The 25,995-nt window shown below is 50.2% G+C and overlaps 10 protein-coding genes across 10 annotated transcripts; 5 read left to right on the top strand and 5 right to left on the bottom strand.

Annotated features, from left to right (window-relative positions):
• Positions 1-729: 729 nt before the first annotated feature.
• Positions 730-1,349, top strand: BDV14DRAFT_86521 (uncharacterized protein). The gene has a single exon (XM_073777727.1). The coding sequence runs from the start codon at positions 850-852 to the stop codon at positions 1,192-1,194; it is 345 nt and encodes a 114-aa protein (XP_073632662.1). The 5' UTR covers positions 730-849; the 3' UTR covers positions 1,195-1,349.
• BDV14DRAFT_86520 (putative cyclin-like protein (Clg1)) lies at positions 1,350-3,292 on the bottom strand. The gene is made up of 2 exons (XM_073777726.1): positions 3,048-3,292; positions 1,350-2,970 (listed from the first exon to the last, which is right to left on the bottom strand). Exon 2 carries the CDS (start codon positions 2,910-2,912, stop codon positions 1,506-1,508), a length of 1,407 nt encoding a protein of 468 aa, XP_073632661.1. The 5' UTR covers positions 2,913-2,970; positions 3,048-3,292; the 3' UTR covers positions 1,350-1,505.
• A 3,425-nt stretch (positions 3,293-6,717) lies between these two features.
• BDV14DRAFT_165060 (forkhead domain protein) lies at positions 6,718-10,529 on the bottom strand. Its single transcript, XM_073767286.1, has one exon. The coding sequence runs from the start codon at positions 10,456-10,458 to the stop codon at positions 7,117-7,119; it is 3,342 nt and encodes a 1,113-aa protein (XP_073632660.1). The 5' UTR covers positions 10,459-10,529; the 3' UTR covers positions 6,718-7,116.
• Positions 10,530-10,694: 165 nt separating this feature from the next.
• On the top strand, positions 10,695-12,020 carry BDV14DRAFT_86473 (uncharacterized protein). Its single transcript, XM_073777725.1, has 2 exons — positions 10,695-11,362; positions 11,563-12,020. Exons 1-2 carry the CDS (start codon positions 10,786-10,788, stop codon positions 11,838-11,840), a joined length of 855 nt encoding a protein of 284 aa, XP_073632659.1. The 5' UTR covers positions 10,695-10,785; the 3' UTR covers positions 11,841-12,020.
• Positions 11,862-13,946, bottom strand: BDV14DRAFT_165058 (cyclic nucleotide-binding domain-containing protein). The gene is made up of 2 exons (XM_073767285.1): positions 13,743-13,946; positions 11,862-13,533 (listed from the first exon to the last, which is right to left on the bottom strand). Exon 2 carries the CDS (start codon positions 13,443-13,445, stop codon positions 12,201-12,203), a length of 1,245 nt encoding a protein of 414 aa, XP_073632658.1. The 5' UTR covers positions 13,446-13,533; positions 13,743-13,946; the 3' UTR covers positions 11,862-12,200.
• A 1,966-nt stretch (positions 13,947-15,912) lies between these two features.
• On the top strand, positions 15,913-17,530 carry BDV14DRAFT_195950 (carbohydrate-binding module family 48 protein; the record flags this gene model as incomplete). The annotated part of the gene is made up of 3 exons (XM_073772343.1): positions 15,913-15,935; positions 16,011-16,146; positions 16,442-17,530. The coding sequence occupies 3 exons, from the start codon at positions 15,913-15,915 to the stop codon at positions 17,528-17,530; spliced, it is 1,248 nt and encodes a 415-aa protein (XP_073632657.1).
• Positions 17,531-17,853: 323 nt separating this feature from the next.
• Positions 17,854-18,504, bottom strand: BDV14DRAFT_165050 (uncharacterized protein). The gene has a single exon (XM_073767284.1). The coding sequence runs from the start codon at positions 18,339-18,341 to the stop codon at positions 18,042-18,044; it is 300 nt and encodes a 99-aa protein (XP_073632656.1). The 5' UTR covers positions 18,342-18,504; the 3' UTR covers positions 17,854-18,041.
• Positions 18,505-19,341: 837 nt separating this feature from the next.
• On the top strand, positions 19,342-20,106 carry BDV14DRAFT_86414 (uncharacterized protein). Its single transcript, XM_073777723.1, has 3 exons — positions 19,342-19,636; positions 19,756-19,890; positions 19,975-20,106. The coding sequence occupies exons 1-3, from the start codon at positions 19,431-19,433 to the stop codon at positions 19,985-19,987; spliced, it is 354 nt and encodes a 117-aa protein (XP_073632655.1). The 5' UTR covers positions 19,342-19,430; the 3' UTR covers positions 19,988-20,106.
• A 1,859-nt stretch (positions 20,107-21,965) lies between these two features.
• BDV14DRAFT_195948 (VIT1/CCC1 transporter family protein) lies at positions 21,966-22,879 on the top strand (the record flags this gene model as incomplete). Its single annotated transcript, XM_073772342.1, has 2 exons — positions 21,966-22,309; positions 22,363-22,879. 2 exons carry the CDS (start codon positions 21,966-21,968, stop codon positions 22,877-22,879), a joined length of 861 nt encoding a protein of 286 aa, XP_073632654.1.
• An 843-nt stretch (positions 22,880-23,722) lies between these two features.
• BDV14DRAFT_86393 (uncharacterized protein) lies at positions 23,723-24,660 on the bottom strand. The gene has a single exon (XM_073777722.1). It carries the CDS (start codon positions 24,547-24,549, stop codon positions 24,046-24,048), a length of 504 nt encoding a protein of 167 aa, XP_073632653.1. The 5' UTR covers positions 24,550-24,660; the 3' UTR covers positions 23,723-24,045.
• Between the last annotated feature and the right edge of the window lie 1,335 nt (positions 24,661-25,995).

Genomic DNA, 25,995 nt, shown 5'->3' with positions numbered 1-25,995 from the left:
CGTAGATTCAATGGGATGAATAGTAGCTTTTATTGGTGGGGAGTATATCTAGATCTTTGTATTTACCATATGGGCATGATAGGTTCATGGCAGGTTTATGGTGTTCATGGTAGAGACGCTATAGATCCATGGTTACTGGGAAAAAGTTAGATGGGTGCCTCGCATGGTGCACTAGGCACTACGTATAAGAGTTGCAGCAACGGTAGGGGTCCGATGGTGGTCCTTGTTCCATGATCTGGCTTACGGCCTCCCCGCTAGGTATACAGACTTAGAGATAGTACTAGTACTAGTTATGGATGAACAACTGGTAGAGTGAAGTCCAGTCAGAGAACACCAATTCCCCGTCTTTATTCAGTCAAGGTCAAGGCTAGGTATGGTAGTAGGTAGTAGTTGTTATGTATTTAACTTACAATTCAAATCCAGTGAGAAACTGAAGTCGAAAAGAAGAGGAAGAGAAAAGGGTTTCGAACATGGTAATGAAACCAGCGTCTCTGTCAAGAAGAGAAAAAAAAAATGGAACAGAATAGAGTAAATGAAACAGGGGAATATTGAGTAAGAAACAGCCGGGAATAAAGGGGAGTATCACTTTTTTTGTTGTTGTCGAGGACATAGGTAATCCAATATGACAGGCAAACAAACATACATCAAGGGTCGTCGATAATAAAAGAAAACAAGATGAGAATAGAAAATGGATAAGAGTGGAGTACCACCAAGAAAGGCCTCCGTCTCCGATCAGCCCAAAACCTGGAAGAAATTGAATGGTTGTAGGTTTAGAGCGTATCGTTAAAGCGTAATTTCGATCGGTTGAAAGCAGAGAGAAAGGAGAATATCAACCAACCGAAACAAATAATGCGGCAATGCAAAACACAAACGAGAGAAACTGTTGCAACGCCGGGTAAATGGGGAATGGGTGTTTATGATAGGGAAGTGAAGCGATCTATGAGTAACATCTGCCAGATGAAATGCCCAAATCCAGAGAATATGAAGAGGGAAAGAAAATGGATCAAAATGAGAAGTGAAAATGGAGATCGAAGAAAAAGAACACGGGGGGCATTAGCAAAACCAGGGGTAGACGAAAATCATGATTATCGTGACTTCTCGACTCCAAGACCAAGAGAGAAGCCCGCAGGATCTCGATGGTGTCTTGACTGGACGAGATCTTTCAGAAACGAAATCGTATCAAATGGGGAATAAAGACGGAAAAAGGTGCCATATCATAAACGCACGCGCGAGTTCAGAACAGAAGAGGTGGCGGTCGTCCCGAAATCGCTGATCGACACTTTTTTTTTGGCTGAATTTTTGACTTTTCGTTTGGACGGACCAGGAGGCAGATAACCAGAGTACTTTTTCAACATATGACCGAGACTCCATGGAGTATCGGACTAACATCGCAAATTGAGACGAAACAGAAAGGGGCAATGCGGTATCATCAAGCGGTATCAGAGCAAGCACGGAACGATGGGGAAATCTAGACAGAACAGCAGAGAGACGTATGCAGCGTAACATTATGCGGCGATGATTGGTTGCATCGAACCGAGGTTGGCGCACATGTAGTGCTCCATGTGCTTAGCGCAGTATGGGCAGCCACATGACGCGCCATGGCCGGTTGTCCAGCCACCATGTGGAAAGGGAAACCCGTATGACGGAGTGTGATGGTAGGAAGGCGGCTGCGAGCGTGGTGGCGGCATATATGATTGCTGAGGGGGCATCCAGGTACTCGAGTACGGCGGTGGAGGGTTTGAATAACCCCAGGGTCCGACCGAGTAGTAGTCCGGAGTAGTCGGGCCACTGTGAGGAGCAGAAGGCGGCGAATACTCCGAAGCTGCTGGGTTGAGCCACGAGTTTTCGTATTGGGTGCTTCGCTGGTACTGTGGCGGAATTGGGCCTTCGGGAGAGAGAAGGGGCTTCGAGATACGGTTGCTTCGAGTGATGTTGGTGTCAATTGGGGCAAGCGAGTGTCGAGGCTCGTGAGTCCTGATGGAGGATTTGTTACGCCACTTGTCCCACTGGGAGAGCCACGAGGCAAATCCATCCTGCTGGTCATAGATGCGGTCGTGGATCTTCCACTCGAAAGCGAAGAGCCACTCGAGCTCCATGGAGTTCAACTCACTCACTGGAATGTTGCTGACCTCGGCCCAAGACTTGTTCTGGAAGGTGTTGTCATCCAAGAACTTGCTTCCAAGAAGCAATCCCACCGTAAGCATGCGGTAGACCTGGCCACTGCCGGCGTTGTACACCTTGGCAGAAGAGAGCATCCGCATGCGACAGGAGAGATAGTAGAGACCCAAAAGGATGGTAGAGCTCGGGAGACGAGTCGACGACAAAATCTGGTAGACGTATTTCCGGAACTGGGGCGGGACAGACGATCCTGGGTAGACGCTTCGCGCGAAGTCAATATCTGCAAGGTTGATCTTGGTGATGTACAAGTCATACATTCCCTGGGCCATCTCAGCCACAAAGTCGGACATCTGATCCATCTCATAGTCTAGGTAAGCGGCAACGCCTCCAGTGGCTTTTTCCTCCTTTCGGGGCTGCTCGGGTTGGGCGATCGGGTCTTGACGGCGATACTGCGGTGGAACGGCGTGATCCATCGGGGGCAATTGGACGTTGCGGATCGGGGGCAGTACGTTCGCGGTGGGGACGGGGCCGAACAGAGGCTGGCTGAGCGCAGCCATGTCTCTCCCAGTACGCATGGGATAGGTTGGCTGCTGCGAGTTCATCGAGGGTTTGTAGCAAGACGATTGCTGGGTGTATTGTTCAATGAATTCACAGCCGTTCTGGGAGTAACGGGGAGGGAAAGCAGCCGAGTGACCACCAAGGACGTAGAATTCGTTATCCATCCTGCCGGCACCCGTAATGTGGGGAGGAGTAAGAGGGAAGGCCGGAAGGCCAGTGTTGTAGAAAGCTGGCATAGCGAAGAGAGAGGGAGAGTATACCCAGTTCAGGGACGGGGCGGTAGACGGTTAAATGCTGAAGAAAGCAATTCAGTCAGCAACCCAATTCAAACAATCATCAGAATGGATAGATAAGAGAAAAAAGATACGAACCGTCTACACGTCCGCCACACCCTGATCCTGGGGAGGAAGAGCGTTGCTCAACGAGCCGCGGCTCTGTATACGGTGCAGTAGATGTCTCTTAGTTGCAAAACATGAGGGGACAAATCAACAGCACAATATCGGAACACAAGCGGAGAAAGAAACACAAAGGGAGCGAAAAGAGCGGTCGCAACTGGCGTTTTCCGGAGGGTAGGTTGTTCCTTCTCTGCGGTGGTGACTAGCGAGGCGACTAGGTGTTGTATTCCGGGAGGCGTGATACTTTCTTCCCGGTAAAGGTTAGAAAGCGAACACGATATAGTTTGACTTTTTCGAACAAGACACCAGGGGCGATTGCAATCTTTGATTATTGACTAAAGCGAGCAATTGCCTAACGGCCAGAGAGGATCGTGGACGCGGTCGGGCGAGTGAATCGGATTTCCTTAGTAGAAAAACAAGATTGGGTCTCGCGTCAAATTGGCGGCCGGGGAATCCACAGTGACAACGACACTTAGTGAAAAGCTCGTTGCAGGGTAAAGTGGAAAAAGGAGCAAGAGCAGCAAATCAAACACACAAGGCGAAAGGTAGAGGAGAGAGACTTTCACAGGGAGGAGAGAAGAGAGGATGGAGAGAAGAAAGAGGAGCGGGATGGGGGAGGAAGAGAGAGAAGAGAGGAAGGGAAGGGAACAGCGTTGTAATGGAAGAGAGCCAGCCAGTGGTGAGTGGTGAGTGGTGGAGAGGCAGAGGCTGACCCCCAGCAGAGAGCGGTAAAACAGTAAAACTGGTAACAACGGTATGGAACCTCAGTGTCATCCGCAGGCTAACAAATTTTATTTTTATCGCCGGTGGCCGGCGAAAGGTCTGCAGCCGGGTATTAATACCGTAATTTATTACTCAACCTCAAACTCACTCCTTCAATATAACTGCGAGATGACGATAATAATATCTATACGGAGTATCACACGGCAGAATGAAGTGAGACTTGAAGTCGATAAAAAAAATAGGAGACCTAGGTAAACCCTTAACCCACAGTTGGGAATACATACGTAGGCGGGGATTAAAAAGGGCATCGAATCTTCCATTCAACGGCCAGAACACCAGCAACCGTGGTAATAAAATGGAGACCCTCTTGCCTGTCTAGAATTGGAACAGCACAGCGCACAGCACAGCACAGCATGCCCAAATCCATCATCGAGGCCCAGCACGAGGGAACTGGGACCGCCGGGACAGAAAATTACAGCGCTAAAACTGAATAGAAAGGCCCCGTCTTGTCTCCGTCGCCCAGAGAGTGAGTGACTTAATGCCGTGACTAATGTTAGGGGTCGCCCTGACTGGGGTTAGACTGCAGTTTTGACTTGGTTAGTTCGAGTCTGGCTTTGGCTTTGCCTTTGGCTCTGGCGCTGGCTCCATCATCGCCCCTGAACTGGTCTTGAAGGCGTCTGTGCTAGGCTGCTTCGACCTGCTAGTCTACCGGATAGCCGCCAAAAAATAAAAATAAAATAAAATAATATAAAATAAAAAATAAAAACGACCACCTGATGATGAAGTCCTTTACTCTGTTAATAATTCAGGAGCAGCCACCAAATGAAACAAGAATAGAACAAGCAAACCAGCCATAAATGAATGAATCAAATAATAATACCAACACCGTCCTGAGTGTACACGAGTCCAGTCTCAGTCTGAGTCTCACTGCCCTGACCGATGACCACCGCAACGATTACAGAGCGCCCAATCAGGCAGCGCAAAGGGGAGACTGGAGACAGGACTGGAACGCTGTCGCTGGGACGCTGGGCTCGCTCGCTGGAACGCTGGAACGCTGGAACGGGCTGAATGGGACGTGCACTGAAGGAACTAGGCCGGATGGGGGTAAGATACGTCAGAGCATTATTAATAATGAACACAGAGCGACGATCTGGAAGGCTGAAGAGATCATTTCAAGACTTGAAGGCGTTTAGTTGAAGAAAGGCTGTGTTGGTAGTTAGCACTTAGCAGTGGCGATCAAGTCAATGGCAAATTCATAGGTAGGACTCTGTCTGCCTGTTAAAATGACGGCGACCAAGGCGAAGTAGTCATGAACGGCCATGACACCACTAGACGATTGCAGTCTGCAGGAGGCCATGCGGTCGGTGGTCATGGTGGCGAACAGCCTCATCAGGCCCAGTCCAGCATAGCCGACTATCGCAGTCTCAACACTACTGAACACTCAGAGCCAGACCGATGTCAGGGTCTGGTCTCACTTAGGTAGGTAGTTAGCTTTCATTCTTTCATCTGACTCACTCTCGCGCTCCTCTCGCAGCTGCAGCACCCTGCGGCCCATCACATTGTCGGACCGTCATCCATCCTCTTTATTCATCCAGGCACCCGGGCAGATGATGATTGTGCTGATGCTTATGATGATGATGATGACGGTGACCTGGCCTCACACTAACTTCTAGCTAATCCCAGTCCAACCACCCCCTGCTACGGAATTACAATACATGATGACACAGTCGGGTTCAGTTGCCTAGCAGCCCAGCCAACAGGTATCACAGTATTCCAGAATGCCTTTCGATTCCTGTTCTCTCCGAGTCGTCAAAGCAGTTTAGTCTAGTTAGTGTACCTAGTTAGTGGGGGACAGCAAAACACGAACAAAGAAGAGGGGAAGTATCATGGCTGCCCGATGCATCTCGCTGGATGGAGTATAGGTTCAGTCCGACCTTACAGACTCTTTAGGTCTAAGGAAGGAGCATGATCTCACCCAGTGACAGGTAACATAGCCGGACAGATAGACAAAAAGATGCGCAAGCAAATCCTGTATGCCATCTTATCAAAGAGCCCAATAACCATCCTCATTAAGACACCCGTCGCATTCTCCAGTAAAAGACGCCGTACCCAACACCTGCTGCGTCTGCTGGCTTCTGACTCCAGAGCAGGTAGGTAAGTCTGGCTAGACTCCAGCACTACTACCCCGACTCGAGGCCCGTCACTCTGCACTCGCAAAAAAATGCCGCTGCCACTGCATTGCATTATTGCATCCCCAGCCCCTCCCATTCGCTCCCCCACCCAGGCACTGCACCTGCAGCGCATTCCGGTTGTTCCCTAGCAGCTCGGTGACATTTAGGAGTGAGGAGTCATCCGGCTCAATGTGAGGGGGACGATGATATTTCCGGTTTTGCTATCGGAACTATTGGTCTTTTGTTGGAGGTGTCGGATCGTTTAGGGTCACGTGGATGTTTACTCGGAGGGCATGAACGGCTAGATTCGGTAAATTGATTTGTTGGATTGGAAGTAGGAGGACAAAGATTATGCAATGCGGCTGCTTCGTAGTTATTGATTGCAGAACCTTGCTTCTGTCAATTGGTGGTTTGTGAAAGTGGAAGAAACAGGTCGTTGACAGCAACAGCCGTACGTCCCTTTGGGCGGCTTTCTGAAAAGGAAGCCGCGACCTCGTGCAAAAGGTTCTTGAGAGGGAAGGTACGATGATACATCTAATGGGTTCGGGTCCATTGGGCACAAGTACGTCAATGAATTTTGATCCAGAGTATTGGACTAGGCACTGTGACGTTGGGAAAGCAAGGGAATTCACACCATGTTGCTCAGGGCTTAGATGTATATTTTGACCTTTTGGAGCCCATTGGTGCCGACACGAAGAGAAGCAGGAGCCCACCTATATGCTACTGAGTATTCAAAGAAATAATAATATATAAGTCAATGTATTTTGTCTATGCAACAAACTCCTCCTAACCCATTTTTCCATTCCTTCCTTTTCCGAAAAGTCGCCGCTTGGAGGCCTGTGGTAGGTGCCTCAGCGAATCATGACTACATGACCGACTACATGAGTCAAACTCGTATAACAAACACAGTGGATATCATAAAAGGCAAGTGTCAATGCAAGCGCAATGACGGGTAGAATGTAGAAATATGGAAAGAAGGCAAGAAGGGCGAGAGGGTGCGTTTGCCAGGCAACGCTGATATACCCTCTTGTAGTCTTCAACTCCGTCCAAACAGGTAGAAAGGCAAGTCTCCCAAATAGTAGATTCGTAAACGTAAGGTCGTAATCGTAGTTCAAGTCCCTGGTGCAGGTCTCTATTCCCAAAATGGGATATCATGCTTCGCCCCTCAACCCCTTGATCATGCTCTTCAGGGCGTCAAGAAGAACAGTCTCATCTGGTGGTTCGCCACCTGGGAAAGAACTCTCCATGGCGTGGCCCAAAGCTCTAGCTCGCGCGCTCTTGAGAACGCCCTTAATGTAGTCCTTGTCTTCGTAGTCCTCCAGCAGGACTGCCTCAAAGTCATCAATAGCCTTGTTGGCGCGTTCGAGGAAGGACGCTTCATCAGATGAAGTATCCATTGGCACAGGACCATTGTTCTGACCGCCCATGTTATACGGCTGCTGTTGCTGGGGTGGTTGGCTGTGCTGGTGTTGAGGCTGAGGCTGATGTTGATGTTGCGGCGGAGGACCAGGGTTCGGTGCGTAGTTCTGGGGCTGGTTGTTGTTCGGCGGAAGAGACTGATTATTAGGAGGTGGGTACGGAGATGAGTGTTGAGGTGGAGGTGGCGGCTGCATATGTTGTTGCTGCGGTTGCGCTTGCTGAGATTGTTGAAACTGGAGGAGTTGTGGTGGAGGATCAGAGGCGTAAGGTGAGGTATATGTGGTGGGTGTTGTCTGCGCAAACGCAGCAGGGAGATTGTTTCTGATGGGACTGGGTATCGGGAAAGGCGAGGAGGCAGCCGGTGGCGCGGGAGGAGGATAGGGAGTTGAGTGTTGCTGGGGGGCAGGAGCAGGAGGAGGAGCAGGAGCAGGAGCGGCTGATTGCGGTGGGAATGAATTGGCCGACATGGAGAACTGGAATGGGGGGTTGGCCATCCCAGGCTGACTTTGCGGTTGACTTTGATACGAGCTCGGAGGCGGAGCCATGTATTGAGGAGTAGCAGATGGAGGAGCTTGTGATTGAGTTGGCGGCGGAGGTGGTGATGGACGCCGTTTCTTCTCCTTCTCAACAGACGCCCCTGGCCGCAGCTGCCATGACCATCCTTTACCATCTCGCTCAGCGTGCATGAAGAGGTGGCCGTTGCCGTTGAGGTTGTGCCGTACACTGGACGTCCAGCCCTCAGTTTCGCACTTGAAGCGGAAGTACGGGTATTTGAGCTTCAGAGCGCGGTATATCTGCTTCAGCGTCATAGGTGTAGTTGCCTCGGTGAGAGCATCGAAGATGAGGACCGCATAGTTGTACGGCGGCTTGGCCAGATCTTCAGGAGTGTATGCAGACTCTGGAGGATAGTTTGGTGACGGCGAACGAGAAGGTTTGCGCTTCTTTACAGGAGGAGGCTTGACGTATTCCTGAGGCTGATGTTCCATAGGAAACTGACCAGGCTCTGTTGAAAGAAGAGCAAAGTCCATCGAGGTACCGTCCTTCTTTCGCTTGGTGTACTTTCGCTTTTCCGGCTTTGCGTTAGGCGACTCGCCCTCGATAGATTCCTTGGGCACAGAGCCACCAGGCGTAGCCAACGTCTTGCCCGCCTTGGGCTTGCTCTGTGGTGGAGGTGTGACGCCTCCATTTGCTTCGCGCCTGGCAGCCAGTTTCTGCTCGCGAGCCAATTCGGCTCGTTCTCGTTTCGACATGATTCCATCCTTCGGAGGTCGTCCAGGACCGCGACGACGAGCGGGCTGTTGAGCATCTCCTTCGATCGATTGTGCTGCCCTGGCGGGATCTTCTACCTTTGTCTTAAGAACAATCTTGCCCGATTTCTCGTCCTTCGTCTCAATGTCACCTTCAGCATCAGCTGTGCCCAAAGCGTCAACACTCTCTTGAGCTTCAGGAACAAACTGCTCCTCTTCGATATCCGCACCGGTCTCACCAATCGGTACATCCGGAAGCAAGAATCGAATGCGAACACCTCCAATTTGGATATAATCACCGCTGTGAAGTGGTCGGATCTGACTCGGTGAAAGCCAGTCCGCACCGATGAAAGCACCGTTCCGCCCTAGAACCTCCATCTCGAACAAATTCTTGTCGAAATTGTACGCAATCTTGACATGTTTTCGCGAGATACCTCGGTGTCCGGCAACGGTGCCGTCAGTAGTAGCGGGAGGATGGATCGGAATTGTCGGACATGAGTCCGGGGAAGGGAGAAGGGCTAGAGCGTCGACGGGCTTTGCGTCTCCATTACTATCATCCTGTAATGATTGCATAGCAAGGGCATTGTAGTCCGTGGTAGCCTGAAGCTGAGCAGGAGTCGCATGCAAGAGACCGCCAGCGTCGCCGTGATGCGAAGAATTCGACGAGCGCCGACTGATATGTGACTGATGTTGAGGAACGTCGGGATCAAATCCCATGATCCCACCGCGGTCGCTAACAACACTTCCGATAACACCGCTGCCTTCATGTTTCACTCGAATAGGCGTATGCGAATTATTTCCACCACTTGAACTTTTCGCGCGTGAAGGTCTTATTTGTCGAGCCTGAAATTCGCGCTGATGGGCTGCCCGAGCTGCCCGGACATCTCGCCCGAGGATAAAAGAATACGTGTTGCAGTAAAAGTGGCCGTCGTCAAATTCGAGTTTGGCGAAAGCCTGAATGCGCGGCTCAGACCCTGCTACGGATCCGTTCGCATCATGTAATCCCTCCGTATACCCCAAAGCCGAAAGGTCAGCATTTTGAGGGAAATAAGCCGCGTTCATTATATCATGATGGGGAAACCCCTCCAACGGCGTCTCTGGTGCGGTCGTCGGGAAGTCGAGGGGAGGGAAGAGATCGGGGTGGTCGAGGGTCGGTTTCGCAAAGAGTAAAGGGTCTGTTAAGCCTTCCATTGGGTCCGCAGTTCTAGTCAAATTGCTGTCAGTTTGTTCGGCTGTTGTGAACGGAAGCCCATGTTGATATGACATGTCGCCCGTCTGATGTAGACCTTCCGAGTGAGTCTGATCTCCGTTGGTCGGCTCCGCCGCCGTTGAGGGCGGAGCGTCCTCCCCGAACTGTGATTCCCAAGTATCCTCAAACGAATGCTTCTGATCAATAGTATTTTGACCATTATTTAATCCAGAGCTTCCCTCCATCATGTTATTCGAATTCGAACCGGGTTCTTGTTGTCCGCCAAGCAGCTGAGCCAACAAAGCGCTAGCAGCGGACTGCCGGCGGAAATCGCCCTGCGGCTGATGCCCGTTCTCAAAACCATGGGAACCGTGGTCATCGCCCTCGGACTTAATCGCCATCATATCAGAAAGATCATGCAAGCCATTGGAATTGGTGTCGTGGTCGCCGGGGGCAGAATCGTGCAGATTGGGGATTGCGGAGCTGGGCGGGGAATGGGACGGGATCGTTGTACTCGTACGGTCGTTCTCTGTCGGCGAGTGCTGGTAGTCGCCGTAGAGCGAGGACATGCCCGGACCAGCCTCTGGAGGAGGATGATGGCCCACCGCTGGCGCTGTCATGGTCTGCGACGACGACATGACCGACGGGGAGGGCGGCTGGGATCAGGATTGCTGGTTGGCCTGTGAAAGAAGTTCTCGAGCGGACGGCGTCCATTCATTTCCTGGCGAAGGGGAGGAGAATGAAGAGGGCGGTGAAGGGGAAAATTAGGCTGGATCGCCCGGGACAATGGCCGGGAAGAATGGTTGTTCCGGCGCTGGGAATTTTCTGCCGTATCGCAGTACGGAAATTACGGTATTGCTCTCCACTTCTTCTCCATTGCTATTGTGATCCATCAACAATCGACATTCCAGCACTCTGGATTCAGGATTTTTCAAGGATAGCCTGAGCATACTACTCTCACCGCAATGCCCAAGCCAAAAGCAAAACAATCGAAGAAAGAGGCCCCAGGGAAACCACCAATTCAACAACAACAACAACAACAACCGCAGGATAAACCCCCCAACTGGCCCCCTCTCCGCCCCCTCCTTCCCCCCTCAGACCTGATTCTCGACCCGCTCCTCGAAGACCAGATCTACCTCATCCGCAACTTCCTCCCAGCTTCGCTCTGCAAGACCTACGTCCAGTTTCTCTCATCACTACCACTAATAACAACCCCCGGAAAACCAAAAAAGGGCGACGCTGTACGCGTGAATGATCGGTTCCAGATCCAGGATGAGATCTTTGCGGAGAGGCTGTGGAGGGAGACAGCGCTGAGGGATCTTGTTATGAACCCGAATGGTATCGACACGGGATATGATGATGATGATGAAGAAGAAGAAGAAGAAGAAGAAGAAGAAGAAGAAGAGGATGACGGGGAAAGCAAAAATGCAAAAGCAGAAAATGAACGATCAATGAAAGATATCTGGGGCGGAGAGCCGCTGGGCTTGAATGGGAATATTCGTGTCTATCGATATTCGCAGGGCCAGTTCTTCGCTCAGCATTGTGAGTTATATCCCTTTCCTCCATACCCTTTTACCTGCCTGCCCAGTATCATAAGAAAGAGGCGGAGCGATCCCCTCCCCTGCTCGCCAGAACAGATAAATCAAGAAGACACCAACACCGTAGCCATTCCATATCACCCCTACCTACCCACCAATCTAGACATCATTAAGAACAAGATCTAACTCTTAAATTCATCGTAGACGACGACTCCAACACCCTAACCCACCCATCCACAAACACCCCCGCCCGCACAACATGGACACTCCTAATCTACCTCTCCACCTGCACAGGCGGCTCAACAGTCTTCTACCCCGAAGCTACGCGCGGCAACAGAAACCCGCAACCTATATCTGTGCCCCCTGAAACAGGACTTGCGCTGCTTCATCGCCATGGGGAGCGGTGTATGCTGCATGAAGGAGAGCTTGTACAAGGGGGTGAGAAGTGGGTGCTTAGGAGTGATTTGGTTGTTAAGCGATGAGTCGAGCTGGACGATACTACATGTGATACCAATGACTATTGAAGAGGCAGATACCTAGGTTAAAACATTGTTTACAGTATTGAGATGGGAACAGAAAGTTTCTCAAATATGAAAGGAGATATCTGTGCATACAATTCAAGAGCAGATACAAGCTCTGAAACTAAGAACAAGTACAAGACAAGACAAGACCAAATATTCGCCGGGGAAATGGACTGAAATGGACTGGGGAGTTTTCTAACCTCTTTCGCAATGAAAACACACTCCCTCACTTGCTGGTAGTTCCTTTGATACAAAACAGCGCAAGAATAATTCAGTAAGGCAAATGCTCTTAGTTTTGAAAAACAGCAGTTTCCAGGATATTTAGGTGGTTCCATGAGCTGTGGGGGGTCTCTCTTCATATTCTGTCCTTCTCATAATGTTTTCAACGGGACCCAATAGACGTTTGAACCCATCGCGGCCTAGTCTGGCAACCTTGACTTCGGTGCGGGCGCGGACGCTGGCAGCTCGAGGCTTGTCGTCGAGTAAGGCAAGTTCACCAAAGAAGTCTCCTCGCTTGTATGACTTGACAGGTCGGTCTACTCCCTCCATCCAAGCATCCGCCTCGCCTATCTCGAGGAGATAGAAAGCGTCTCCTGGCTCGCCCTCGGCAATGATAGTCGAGTCCGCGGAGTACTTGATAGTGTCGAGGGCGTCGGCGATCTTGGCACGCTCGTACGGCTTGAGGCTGGAAAGAAGTGGCACTTCTTCCAAGAAAGCCTCGTACATGCGCCGGCGCTGGAATGCCGAGTCCATAAGGATGCGCCGGAAGGTGATGCGATCAAGAGCCCAGAGGGTGCTCTTCGGGTCTACCGATACAATGGTCGCCGCTCGAGGTGCGTTGTACATCAGAGCAAGCTCTCCGAATGAGCCACCAGGCCCAATTGTGCTGACTTTGTTGCCCATGCCATCCGGACCTGGTTGCACGGCCCCGCTGGAGTTGATATAAACGTCGAAATGGCCGTCTTCGACAATGTAAAAGAAGTCACCAGCATCACCTTGAGAAATGACCTTGATATCCTTTGCTGGTATAGGCTTCTCAACCAAGGCGTTAAGGACAGTCTGTGACTGATCGTCGTCCAGGTGCGAGAAGAGGAAGTTGTTGCTGACGGCTACCTTCAATCGGCTAACCTGTTCTTCAGTCTTTGCGTGATGCGGAGGGGACCAGCTGTCCGAGCCTGCAGATGTAGGGTTCAATGACTCGGCAGACACCGAAGTCCGACGGCCTAGGGCGTAGTTGTTGGGGAAGCCATGATCGGGGCCACCAGTTGGACGAAAGTCATCGGGAGAATCGCCGTGACCTTCCTGCCGGCCTGGAAATCCACCTCCGAAAGGATCTCTTCCAAAGCGAATTCCTTCGCCTGATTCTCCAGCTCGACCGCTCTCGAGAGGGTTATTTCCACCGGAGAGTTCGTTCGCGGGATTTCTGTTGGATCGAAAGGTCGCGTCGGTTGGTGACGTCACTTCATACTCTTCATCTTCTGCGATTTTTTGAAACGCTGAGGGCTTATCCCCTTGGGTAGCCACTTTGAGGAAAGGGTTGGAGCCGGGAAACGAGTTACTCGACATGTTGTGTGTTGAAATTGTTCGATGTGTGGTTGAAGCGAGGGAGCTAGGGAGTCGCAACGGTGTAAGAAGAGCGGCGGGACAAAGAAAGCTGGTGGAGGTTAGAGGTAGGCTACATAGAATGACAATGAATGGTTTAATCAAAGGTAGAGTCCATGTGACGATGCTGCAGTAAGAAGAACTGAGTCTGCATGGAGGAGGGAAGAGGAAAAGAAGATATGTATGCACGAGAGCAGCGGGATCGAAGGGGATCAGCGCAGAAAGTGGGAGGGGAGGGGCGCGGCGGGTAGAGAAACCGACAGAGTTGGGACAAAGCTCTGGGAGGCAGAGTGGAACAAGTTGTCGCTGGCAGAGCTGGGTGGGTATGAAATTGGCTGAAGGCGAATTAAAGAGGCTCGAGGCACATCAGACCAGAGTTTGAAGCTCTTGAATGGAGCTCAGGCCCAAAAAAGTGAAGAGGCGTTCCCATTCAATGGCGCCCGGTGATGGGCTCCAGCAGCCGCCAGAAAGAATAGAAGGTGAAAAAAAAAAAAAAAAGAAAAGGAGGAAACGGTGCGCTGCATCAAAGAAAATCTTAAACTGCTCTGGTTTGACTTACTCTGCGAGTTGCTTTGCTTTTTCTTATTCTTGCTTTTTCTCTCGTTCGTGGGTGGTTGTTTTCTGGAAGATGTCAACGAGGGAATGCACGGTGTAGACAATGTCGGGACTGACAAGCTGGAGGGGTATCACTTCTGATCCCTGTTTGCCTAGCTATACTTCTAGAGCTGCTGCCTTCCTGCTAGATTTGCGTGGAGGATTGCCCTACAGGAGCTGAGCAGCTGGATAATCTTCCAAGGTCGAGATTGTCTATAGCCAGGCTCAGAGCTGAGGCGGGAGGAAGTAAATCAAGGGGAGAGAAAACAAGTTGTCCAAGAAAAATAGCTCAAGTGGACTACAGAGTTAGTAGAGGGCAAGCTAAGAATAAGTAAGAAGGTAAGAAGCATCAACGAAGAGGGGAACACACCCGAAAACTAAAAGGCGGGGGAGCATCGGGAAGCTTCTGCAGCTCGACCAACACTGTCCACGACTATCGGAGTATATTCCACGAACTATCGGTGCTTGGTTACGCTCTGACCATGGATGAATTAAACCGACTACAATGGATAATGACTTTCACTGCCGCCCCGCCTACATCTGGCGTGTTCACCCTTGGTGATTTGCATCCTCTGATCCTCGGAGGTGTGCAGATCGACGTCACCGGTGCTCTCCCCGCTCGCAGCTCACTAGTGCTCAATAGCTAACTGGGAAGGTCGATAGTTGGGCTAAAGGGGGTGCATTCCAGCAAATAGACTGGGAATTATCAGAACGTTAGCTCTTGGTATTTTGTCAAAGCCTAGAATAAGACACGCGCAGGTGGAATCCAAGCAACTGCGCAATGACGGATGTGTGGAAGCTTCGATCCCTTCCAGACGTTTTCTAGAAGCTCAAGATGACCGTCAGACTCTTTTGGTCCAGATTTGCGCCACCGAATCCCTCGCCCTTCCATATTAGCAAGCTCATTACCACATCAGTAAACCAGGAGATGTAGCCTTGCAACTGCTTGCGCACACTGTCTTACCCTCTCTCCGAATAGGGAGCTTGTAATGATCATCGCTGACGTCTTCCTCCTTCTTCATGATGTAAACAACATCCACTCTAAGCAAAATGTAACTCGCCAACTGTAATCATGGATCGGAGGTCACGAGGCCTGAAGAGCCTGAACCATGGATGAACCCTTTATTGGGTGGCATATCTAAAGTGACCTTCAGCACGAGCGAAGAAAAAGCAAGCACGGGCCACTCTGTATACTCCCGAGATAAGATCCCTTTGCATAGGCCAGTAGCAGGGTGTATACGGAGAACTGTTGCCTGGCGGTGTACCTTTTCAAGAGCCTTGATTACCAGGATTTTCCAAGGCCGAGAAAGTGCTAGAATCGCGCTCTAATCAATGTATTAATTGTCACCTCCCGGACTAGGAGAACTATTATGTGGTCGCTATCTTCCATCCTACTCAGTCTAGACCTTAAGCGTCCAGCGGAGTAGTGCCTGACTCGAAGTATATCCCACCGCTACTTTGCAAAGGCAACAATCGTGCCGTTCATGGGCAAAACCCCCAGGATCAGCGGAGAAAAACTGCTTAGTCCATATAAATTCCTTGGACACTTATCGCAGCGCGCCTGCCAGATCGACCTCTCTGGCTGACAGTGACAGCGCGACCGCCCCCGCTTTGGCCCGGAGCAGCAGAGCACCGCAACTCCGCCAGATCCCAGTCCCCGACTCCCCAGCCCCAGCCCCCTCAGGCCCTCACTTTTATCTGCTCGACCGTTCCGCTATTCTTCTGATGCATCTCTTCTTACCTTACTGCTAGCCCTGCTAATTATTACTCCTGTCCCTGCCGCGCCATCCCCGCCTCCTCGTCACCCGCTTCGACCCGGAAGCTCTCTAGCAGAAACATGGCGAGTTACACATTCCAATGGTAAGTTACTCGAGCCTAAACTAACTTGCCTTGACCCAACCATTTGCCCGCCACGGCTCGCTGACTTCCGACCAGGCCGTACCCTGCCAAAGAGGTGTTTGTCACAGGCACTTTTGATGACTGGGGAAAGACCATCAAATTGGATCAGAAGGTCGACATTTTTGAGAAGCAAGTCCACTTCCCAGTAACGGGCGAGAAAGTACATTTCAAGGTATGTCATTCACGGCCCAGCCTCACACATGACCGGCCCTTCAGCTGGGTTCTCAACCTGGTTTCTCGAGCTCTGCCTACTATATCCACTCGGCGCTCCATTCAGATAAGCACGTTAGGCCACACTGAATTGTGCCATGAGTGATGACGCCCCGCTGCGCCTGGCCTCAGCTTCATCGCCCGTTGACGTCATGGCGTTAGTGCTTACCAGCCGTTGCACCCCTCTCTACAAAACTATAAGACCCCTTCGAGAACACTGTTTCGTATCACTGACGTGTATATTTTCTTAATCATAGTTTGTCGTTGACGGCATTTGGACCACCGACAAGCGATTACCTCAAGAAGACGACGGAAGCAGCAACGTCAACAACACACTCTCCCCTGACGACCTCCAAAAAGAATCAGTCGCAGCTTTGCAAAACGGTACAACAGACATGGCTACTATCTCTGGCGCGGCCCCGAACTCTACGACAGCTGGGCTAGCTGGTGGGGTTCCCAAGGAATCGCGAGCCCCCGGATCGACAACTGCGGGGCTCGACAAGGATGTCCCCCTCGAGCAGAAGAACGACGTTCCTGGTGGATTTCCTACATCACCAGTCAATGAGTTCTCTGTGAACCCTATTCCGGCCTCCGGCGGCATCGGCAATCCCATTCACCTGCAGCCTGGCGAGAAAGTCCCCGACCCCAGCACATTTAACACCAACACAGTGCAATCAACTGCTCGAACAGATCCAGACTCATACGATCAAGGTGACAGCTCGCGACTCAACGGCCCATTCTCGGTCCCCGCTGTCTCGGATAACATGATTCCCGAGTCTAGCCTCCCAATTGGTGGCGGCCACAACCCTGATACCACCGACCCCGGCGTCACTGTGCAGTCTGCTGCGCCTACGTCTACTACCGCCGGCCTCGCTGCCGGCGTTCCACTCGAGTCCAAGAAGCAACCAGACAACACAAACCCGGCCGACGAGGTTCCCGCGGTCGTGAAGGAGTCAATGTCGAAAGCACACCAAGATCCTGAAGCCGCTGCGAACAAGGTAGCCTTGGAGGAGAAGAAGGAGCTGGAGCATGAGCTTCAGCAGAGGATTGGCGTCGAGAACTCGACTGGCGAACCAGCACCTACTACCACCGCTGCCACTACAGAGACTGCCCCGAGGGCTACCATTCCGGAAGCCCACTCGGCCGCCGTCTCACCACGAACGCAGACCCCAACGGGCATCAAGGCCACAGAGCCGGAGCAGGATGTCAAGGACACCGCTGCACCCACTGCGACCACTACCAACAACACCAAGACCTCAGAGGGCACCGCCGGCTCATCCCCGAAGGAAGAGAAGAAGAAGAAACGATCAAGCATCTTTGCCAAGCTGAAGGAGAAGTTCAAATGAATGACTCGTTTATTAATGCATTGATTCGATGCACTTTGTTACTATGAATCGTCTGGATACCTTTATCATGCATGTTACTCCTGTTTATACTTAATCACATGTTTGGTTTACAACGCGTCAGGTTGGTAGTCTAATCAATCAAGATCATTCCATAATTCATTCATTGTCTATACCATGTTCCCGAAAAGTATACATTATGGAGGCTTCATATAGGTATGGCGTTGCTCACTTGTCCGTTTAATTTTACAGGGTACGCCAGTACACTGTCATCGTTAGCATCATATCCAGAATAGGGTCGTTGGGACACTATAGGTTAGACATACTCCTTTCCTGTCTTCGTACAACAGCACCCACAGAATATCGACGCCGGATAACAGATAATCGCTGCGACAACCGTCACGCAGAAGCCTGTCATCAATCTACCTGTTAGTATAATTCCCGATCATCATAGTGAGATACGATATGGCAATCTCTTAGATTGGTCGGAAGAGATATAGAGTAGTATACATACCTAGCGTCGGGCCAACAACTTTACACCGACAAGGGTTCTGGTCTGTTCCGCATTGGAAGCAGATGGGGAAGAAGAAGGGGACGTCACACATCTTGAGTGTTGACTGGTTCGATTGGTGGAGGTGTTAGTGGATGTGGGTATAGTATACGGCAGGTCAGGTAGGTAGGTATAGAAGGTGGTCGCCACGAAGAACTCCGCCGCAATAACTGGAGAAATTATTGCTTGGATATTAACAGTTACGAAGGGGTTAAGAGGATGATGTTCGATTGAGGTTGAGTTGAGGTTGTGGCATGCATGCATGATTCATCATGACGACAGCGCACTGTCCAGCTGTTTCTCTGCTGGAGTTAGTAAATCGCGGGGAAGTGTTGATCTTGATGTCGTGCTACTTTCTATCCTAGATCTTGTAGTTATACTACAGAGTATGTAGAGGATGGAGTTGTTGAATAAACCATTATCCTAGACCATATATATTGTAATATCAGGAACTAATTGCCTACATGTGAGATTCCCACCATCACCCGACAACCACCTGCATACACCTCCGCACGACACAGAGCAGCTGAATCAGAACATCAACTGCCTGCCTGCGACAGGGCTGTCAAACAATCCCTGATCTATAATTAACATATCTCAAACCACTCCCGCGCGCACACCTTCCACAACCAGACAATCTAGAACACACAAGCCACAAAACAGGGCTGAAGTCTTACCAAAAATTGTCCCAGATTCCAGGCACCAGGATTCTGACACCCGCGCAAGCCACACTTATCCATTCGTAATCCGGATCTTTCCACATTCCGCGGCGCGGCGCTCTTTATCTCCCTTGTAGTGGATTATTATTGGTAGAGGATTGGTTCGCTTCTTTTTGTTCCTTGAGAACCGTCAAACCTGCAGACTAGTGGGGATTGGAATGGGATGGGGGGATAAATAGGGCGATCATCCCCGTTTTTCAGCTGGATGAAAGAGCACACGATCTGCTGTTCTAGAATCTGTATTGGATTTTCGTTCTGGAATCAAGCCTGCTGAGACTGGGGCTTGAAACAAAGGTATGTCAATAATGGACCGTCCATTTCCTTCAGGCTCCGATCGATTATCGAGACGACGTCACCCGCTCAGCCCTATCATTGGATCTTGCGAGAACGAGAACTCCTCTCGTTCCATTGTTCCTACTTGCGTCCTGCATCTTACTCCTTGCTTCTATCCATGAACAACAATACTGCTGAACTTATCTTTATTCGCTTCATCGGTCATCAGATAACTCACTTACCTTTTTATCAAACGGAATAGAGACTTGACCTACTACCAACACTCATTACCTACATACGCACAAACCTACCTACGAACCACTCCCACTATTCCTCGAACCCCCTCACTCAATAAACGAAAATGGGCCGCCTCCTCCCCCTCATCATCCTCTTCGTCGTGATCGTCGTCCTCGTCGCAATCGGTTTCATCGCATACAGCATCGTCCAAGAAGTCTCCAACAAGACGCGCAACAAGATGGAGCAGAGGAACGTCATGTTTACAAAGGACGGGATGAAGGTTGGGGTGAGAGAGGTCAATGAGGAGGAGTATGTTGATCGGAGCCAGAGGTGCGTATACTTCAACTTCCAACTTTTCCCGAGTCTCGGCTGGTTGGTTTTGTTTGAACAAAGCAAAGAACTCTGGAAGAATGTGTGGGCAACAACTAATCTTGTTTTGTTCGGTGCAGCATCCTCGTCAACATGTGGAATCACACTTCGTTCCCGGCATACAAGAGTCGGCTTTGGGATATGACAGGGTCAGCGGAAGCTTCGGGGTCTGGTTCTTCAAGTGGGAATGGTGCAAATGCTGAGCACAGGAAGGGGTAAGTCTGTCCCCATGATTACATATCCCATTTATATATTTACGTTGTGGGCTAGTGCTAACGGCTGTCCTTCTTTTGCTCTAGACGCTCGCATTGACTATCCAACCCCTTCCATCGAAAACTGAAGCGCGCGAAGACGTGGCTCACGGTTGACGGACTTTTGAGGGAGCCCTATTAGGACACCCGGGGTTATCATAATAACAATCGAATTGGAATTCGAGATTTATTCTTTTTTTCTCTCTTGGTTTCGGTGTATATATGTTGGGGGGCCCGGCTGAGGATTCAAAAATGGCTATAAGCCTACAAATTGGTTACTCTTGATAGCAGTAACGATCATGAATGTTGAATCGAAATCAAATCGTTCTCTACGGACCCTGAACCTAGATCTGGATTACAAGAGACTTAAATTCAAGCGCCTGCCGTATGTATGTATATCGAGAATCGAGATGCTGATCATCTTCCGCGTATTACTTAGTTCGGTGGAGCTCATGCATGATGTGGCATCGCGAACGGCCCGCGGGGAAAGATGGATTTGCGATTCAGTTACAGATCATCGGTCTAGGAGAAGGATCTTTACTCTGTATATACTTTGTATCTTGTGGCTTAAGGAAGTATATAGCGTAACCTTACTACTGTTTAGACCCTGGACGGACTGATTAGACGTCGTTGTATAGAGAGAACCCGAATCCCTGGTCAGGCTCAGGTTGAAATGATATCTCCACCGAAGAATATAAGCAATGGATATGGCTTGGGTGAGTACCTAGTGACGCTGGAAGCAAATGCACTATCTTTAGTCACAGTTGCAACCAGCAACCAACGGCGTCTGGTAGAATTGAAATCTAGGAGATCTCCACTTTACTACTAGCATTATTTAAGGTGTGAGAGTCATGAACTACTTATTCAATGGATGAGCGCTACCTAGGTACCTACCTATCTGTGTCTGATCTCACTTGTCCATAAATACGTCTTTTGCTATATCTTCAAGGCAGCGGGGAGACTATCTGGTTTCCTTGACTGCAATCCTTCTCAAGAAGGGTTGATTAACTGATAAGCTTCACGCGTACCTACTTGGGTGGAGGTTTTATTAACGCAAGATACACATTGAGGTAAATGGTTGGTAGTTCGAGTGCTCAAAAATCTAAGGTGCGGCCTGTTTCTCAAAGTATGACTTAGCCAATATATTTTCGCACCCCGGGGACAACGTTAGCAGATGTTTGGATATTTTGAAGCGAGAGTGCCTCGGCTTCAAGCTGACTAGACATCGGAAAAGCCCGCCTGTACATGGTACACAAGCCTTGGAGGCAAAAGGCTTCTATGAAGCTTGCGTGGTCGAGACATGGTCTGGACATCCGAGAAAGCCCAGATTCGAGTATCAGCACACGTGCGCACCTCCAACGGCAACACAACTTCCGATGGATGCCCTTGCATTGACTCGACAACAAGAATAGGTCATAATAATGCTACTCTGTAACAATCATATCGAAGTCTCCATCTCGCAGTTACACTCCAAGTACTTTACCCTTAGCGACGCAGGATCGCCCCACAATACTCCAGCAGACATTCACCCCCCAATTGAAAGGCACAAATTGCAACCAAGCCGCCCAAGCTTTGGCAACCCCCGCAAGCTCACAAGCCCCAAAGCAGCGAATCAGCCGTCCACGTGCCAAGCATGCCCCTCCCCATGACCGCCGCCATTGCCCCGATCGCCCGCACGTTGTCCGTCATCTGCCTTCCATAGGCCCTCGCTCGAGTCCACACCTGATAAGCTCCATGCGATCCAGCGCTGATGCAGCCAGGCACGAGGGCAATCCGGTCATCATCTTTCGTTTAGCGGCCATGTTTGAAATGCGTGGACTGTGGTAGGTGGATACTGGTCACTGCTCACTGGTCACTGGTGAACTCTATAGGCTGTGAAGGTAGGTAAGGTTGAAGTTGGAGCTAGATATTGTCACGTTCCTATAAGTTGGCGGCGCTGTCCGGCTTTCGTCCGGTGCATGGGTTCTCTTTGTCTCTGGCTTTGGAGGAATTCTGTTTGTGAATCTCAATTTCAACCTCGACCGAGCGACACCGCCGTCATGTCTTTCTCCTCTTTCAAGGGCCTCCTCTCCCCGACTGCTACCTCCGAGGCCGAGTACCATGATGTCGAGAAAGACACTCGCCTTTCAAGTGATGGGGAGAACTCCAGCGGCGAGGGGAAGTGCCGGGAGAAGGCCGGCAAAGACACAAAGCTCATCGACGGCCGAGTAATATCAGACGCCATCATCGGTTTGTCGGACGGCATGACGGTTCCCTTTGCCCTCACAGCAGGTCTCTCCGCACTGGGAGACACAAAAGTCGTTGTCTTTGGCGGATTCGCTGAGCTCATTGCTGGTGCTATTTCTATGGGATTGGGCGGGTATCTCGGTGCGAAGAGCGAAGAGTATGTCTCGGCCTGACCTCGTTATGCTCTATACAGGTACTAATGAGAAACAGAGAATCCTACAAAGCAACCCTCAAAGAAACCGAAAAACAAACCATCACCGACCCCGACTTTGTCAACGATACAATCCACGAAATCTTCACACCCTACGACCTCCCCCAGCACCTCATAACCGAACTCTCATCCCACCTCTCTTCATCTCCAAACCTCCCCTCTTTCCTCATGAACTTCCACCACACCCTCCCCGAACCATCTGACAACCGCGCCCTCACCTGCGCCCTCACAATCGCACTAGGATACTTTATCGGCGGATTCGTCCCGCTCCTGCCATACTTCTTCGTCGGTGCTGACGAGGCTTACTTGGCGCTGAAGTGGAGTATTGCGACTATGGCCATTGCGTTGTTCGTATTTGGGTATGCAAAGACCTGCTTTGTCTGCGGGTGGAAAGGAACGAAGAATGTGCGGAAGGGTGTTGTTGGCGCTCTCCAGATGGTGCTCATTGGGGGTGTTGCGGCGGGGAGTGCGATGGGGTTGGTGAAGGGGTTCCAGGCGCTGGCGAACAATGCCTGAGACGTCTTGCCCTATGATACCTAGATGCTCGCTTGATTTTCGAATTCGAAGACTCATCAAAGAGCTAAGGGATGATGGCTTGAGAAAGTCTGTATATGTTTGCATTTATGATCTTACGATCTGGCGTTGGTGGAAAAGTACATATTGTACATACATGGTGTACATACATGGACGGAGTCAGGTATATGGTTTGAACAAATAAATGGAATGAATATATGAAATATTTACTATCCCTACATTGTGTAGCACTCTCACTCTCACCTCTATTCACTCGAAGTCTCAGTCTACATTTTGAACGCCTATTTAACAACCACGAGACGACCGGTGCAATTCTTCCCTATAGCCCATAGCTTTCATTGTACGTAATGATCCCCAAAGTACCCGAGGCTAATTACCAGCAACTACCACGCCGTAGTAGTCGATAGCCACCCTCTTTCTCAAGGCATCAATCTAACCCAAATAGCCAATTGACCTACTTACTGCACCTTATTCCCATTACTTACACAATCAACATCAATACAGAGACCTTAACAGCCCATTGTAAAATACCCTCAGCCCCCTATCCGCGTAAAATGAATTACATCTCCATCGCATTGTGGCTTTGCATTGCTGGGAGATAAACTTTGGAACTTATACAAGGCAGCCGCATTCTACATACACTAGTAGTCAATCTCGGCCCCTTAATAACGCCTAATGAGCCACAACGAGTTGTGGAAGGGGATAGGCATCTACATAACTGGGTTAAATTAAGCTACGGCATGAGGCAGAATCAGCGCTCATTATGATTCTTTTTTTGTTATTTGCGGACCTGGTCGCTGGGGCTCCGAGGAGAGATGCAGTTACCGACGTTTTTCTAGTTCTTACTCTATAGTAGCATGTAGTTTACGAGCTGGCCTATAGCATCGCCCCGTCAACACGGACTCGGAATTCGGCATATTCGCCCTATTACTCCATACTGTCCATGGGCTATACGAGTTTCTTCCTCAAAGGGATTAACCTTCTGGCTAGACCTTTCCCTAGTCCCTACGCCTAAAGTCTTTACAGTACTCCCCGTCTTCAGCTGCCCCATAATATCGCAAACAGGGGCTGACGTGAAACGGTGGTACGTACGTGTCGATAATTTAATTAAACACTCGGTTCGTCCCACTCAGCTGGACTCCTGGAGTTCAGCTTAGCTGAAGATGGTGAATTGATGATACGAGTACGATTATGCGCTGGCGCAGAATAGGCACGCATCTGGAAAGGTCGACAATGTAAGGAGGTTGTAAGTCGTGAGAATAAGCGCAAGGGGGTTCGCTGCACTGCCACTTCAATTCACAGGCACGGGCAGAAGCAGCGCCTCGTTTCGACTTTACGGGGTAGTTTGGCTGCCACGTTACGAACCACGAAGTATGCGGTTGTGGCTCGGAGTTTGATGTTCTACTGGGTAGGAAGTAGGGAGCTACGTAGGGATGGGTTTTGACTTTGCAGTCACCTGCTCTGTACTCTGTACTCTGGTTCGAAGCAAGGCACAGCAGCCACGTACCTTGCAGAGCAGAGGACAGCGAACTGTCCGACATTGGCCATGGTACGAGGAACAGCTGCAAGTCTGCGATATTGTCTATCCCAGGAATCTGCGATGCGACGTACCATTTGCAGCCTGCCAGGGCTTCCCAACAGTTGAACCCCATGCGCTGGTATCCATTTCGTTTGTTGATTCGGTTGCCCTCTCAACATACCTTACATCATGCAAACTGTTTCAGTCATCAACGGTCGGATTCCAGAACATCAACGGCTCAACGGCATCGCAGATGCCGGAGCCGTTTGAGTGGGCTGTGGGAAGGTGCAGTGGAGGAGGCGGCTTGATTGTGGCGCACGGGTATCAGCCTTGTTTTGGGTTTTGGTTGGAATGCGATGACCTCAGTAAACATTCAAAGTAGAATCAACTGGGGATTGAGTCGCGGCAATTGGTATAACGACGGGTCGCGAACTCGCGATCGATTCAACTGCCGTGGATGGGGTCTCGAAGGCCCGGGCTCTGGAGGTGTTTCCTTAAATTCTTGTTCTTGAGTCACGCTTCTCATTGATCTGGAAGTTCCGATCAGATGTTGTTTCCACGGACTTCAAGGTTGAGGCGTCAGGAAAACGTGTAGAGAATAACTTTTGAGTCTAATTCTCCGGACTCCAATCCCCAGAGTTGATCGAAGACTCGAAGTAACTCAAGCACGAGTCATTCGATGAGCGATGGTTGGCGGGGAACATCGATCAAGAGATGCGAGATGATCTCATTGCTTATCTATCCTTTGACGATAACCGCTGGCATCTGATTCTCAGAATAGCACAAGCGACGCGGGGCATAAAATTCAACTGATAGTATTTCCTATTATGCATTCATCCATTCTGAGCGGACAGTGCAGAAGCGACCGGGTTTCCTCGGCTGCTGGCAGTTGAGACCAAGATATGCCAGCAGGGCTGAGATCCACACCGTATCTTGACTCGTGAGTCCATGATGTAGTTTGCCGATAATGAACTTATGATGTTATCCAAAATCATGCGGAGAGAATCGATCGGGGCGTCAAACGTATTCTGTAATTATGGCACCATATTGAGGTTTCTGAAATTTGTTTCTTGTGAGTTACAGTCTCTGACATTGCTGGTTGAATGGTACTATGTTCGTTCTGGCGTTGTATCTCAGGGCAAAGGGTGATGACGCTGGTATGCTCCAAGCCTCACTTTGTTGCTGAGTGCTGAGCACTTGGCGGGGCTGTGCGCCTTGATATATGGTAAGGAACAGAGGAGCCTAGATCAGACTGCAACAATGGCATGAGATGATTGTCTGGAGGTTTGACGAGTTTAGTGTCATGGGCTGATGATTTCATGCCCGATCTGACTGCATGACTGCATGGCTTTGAACGAATACGAGACCGCTGAATGGAGCTCTCTCAGCTTACGGACAGTATCTGTAAAACCAGACAAAGTATCAAGTAAGACTGGAGTCTGGATCGGAATCGCATACTCTGTAATTTACGGATGCGAGGAGGCTGTGGTGTGAACGGGAGCTCGGACACTCTTTCATCGCAGCTTACTCTCAGTAATCATCTGGATTCCTTTAATCAATCCTGAAACCTTTTAGTAAA

Source organism: Aspergillus stella-maris (genome assembly GCF_047715825.1).
Source record: "Aspergillus stella-maris strain CBS 113639 unplaced genomic scaffold BDV14scaffold_4, whole genome shotgun sequence".
Classification (NCBI taxonomy): Eukaryota; Fungi; Ascomycota; class Eurotiomycetes; order Eurotiales; family Aspergillaceae; genus Aspergillus; species Aspergillus stella-maris.
Note: the sequence above shows the minus strand (reverse complement) of the source record. Positions and strands in the feature narration are given on the sequence as shown.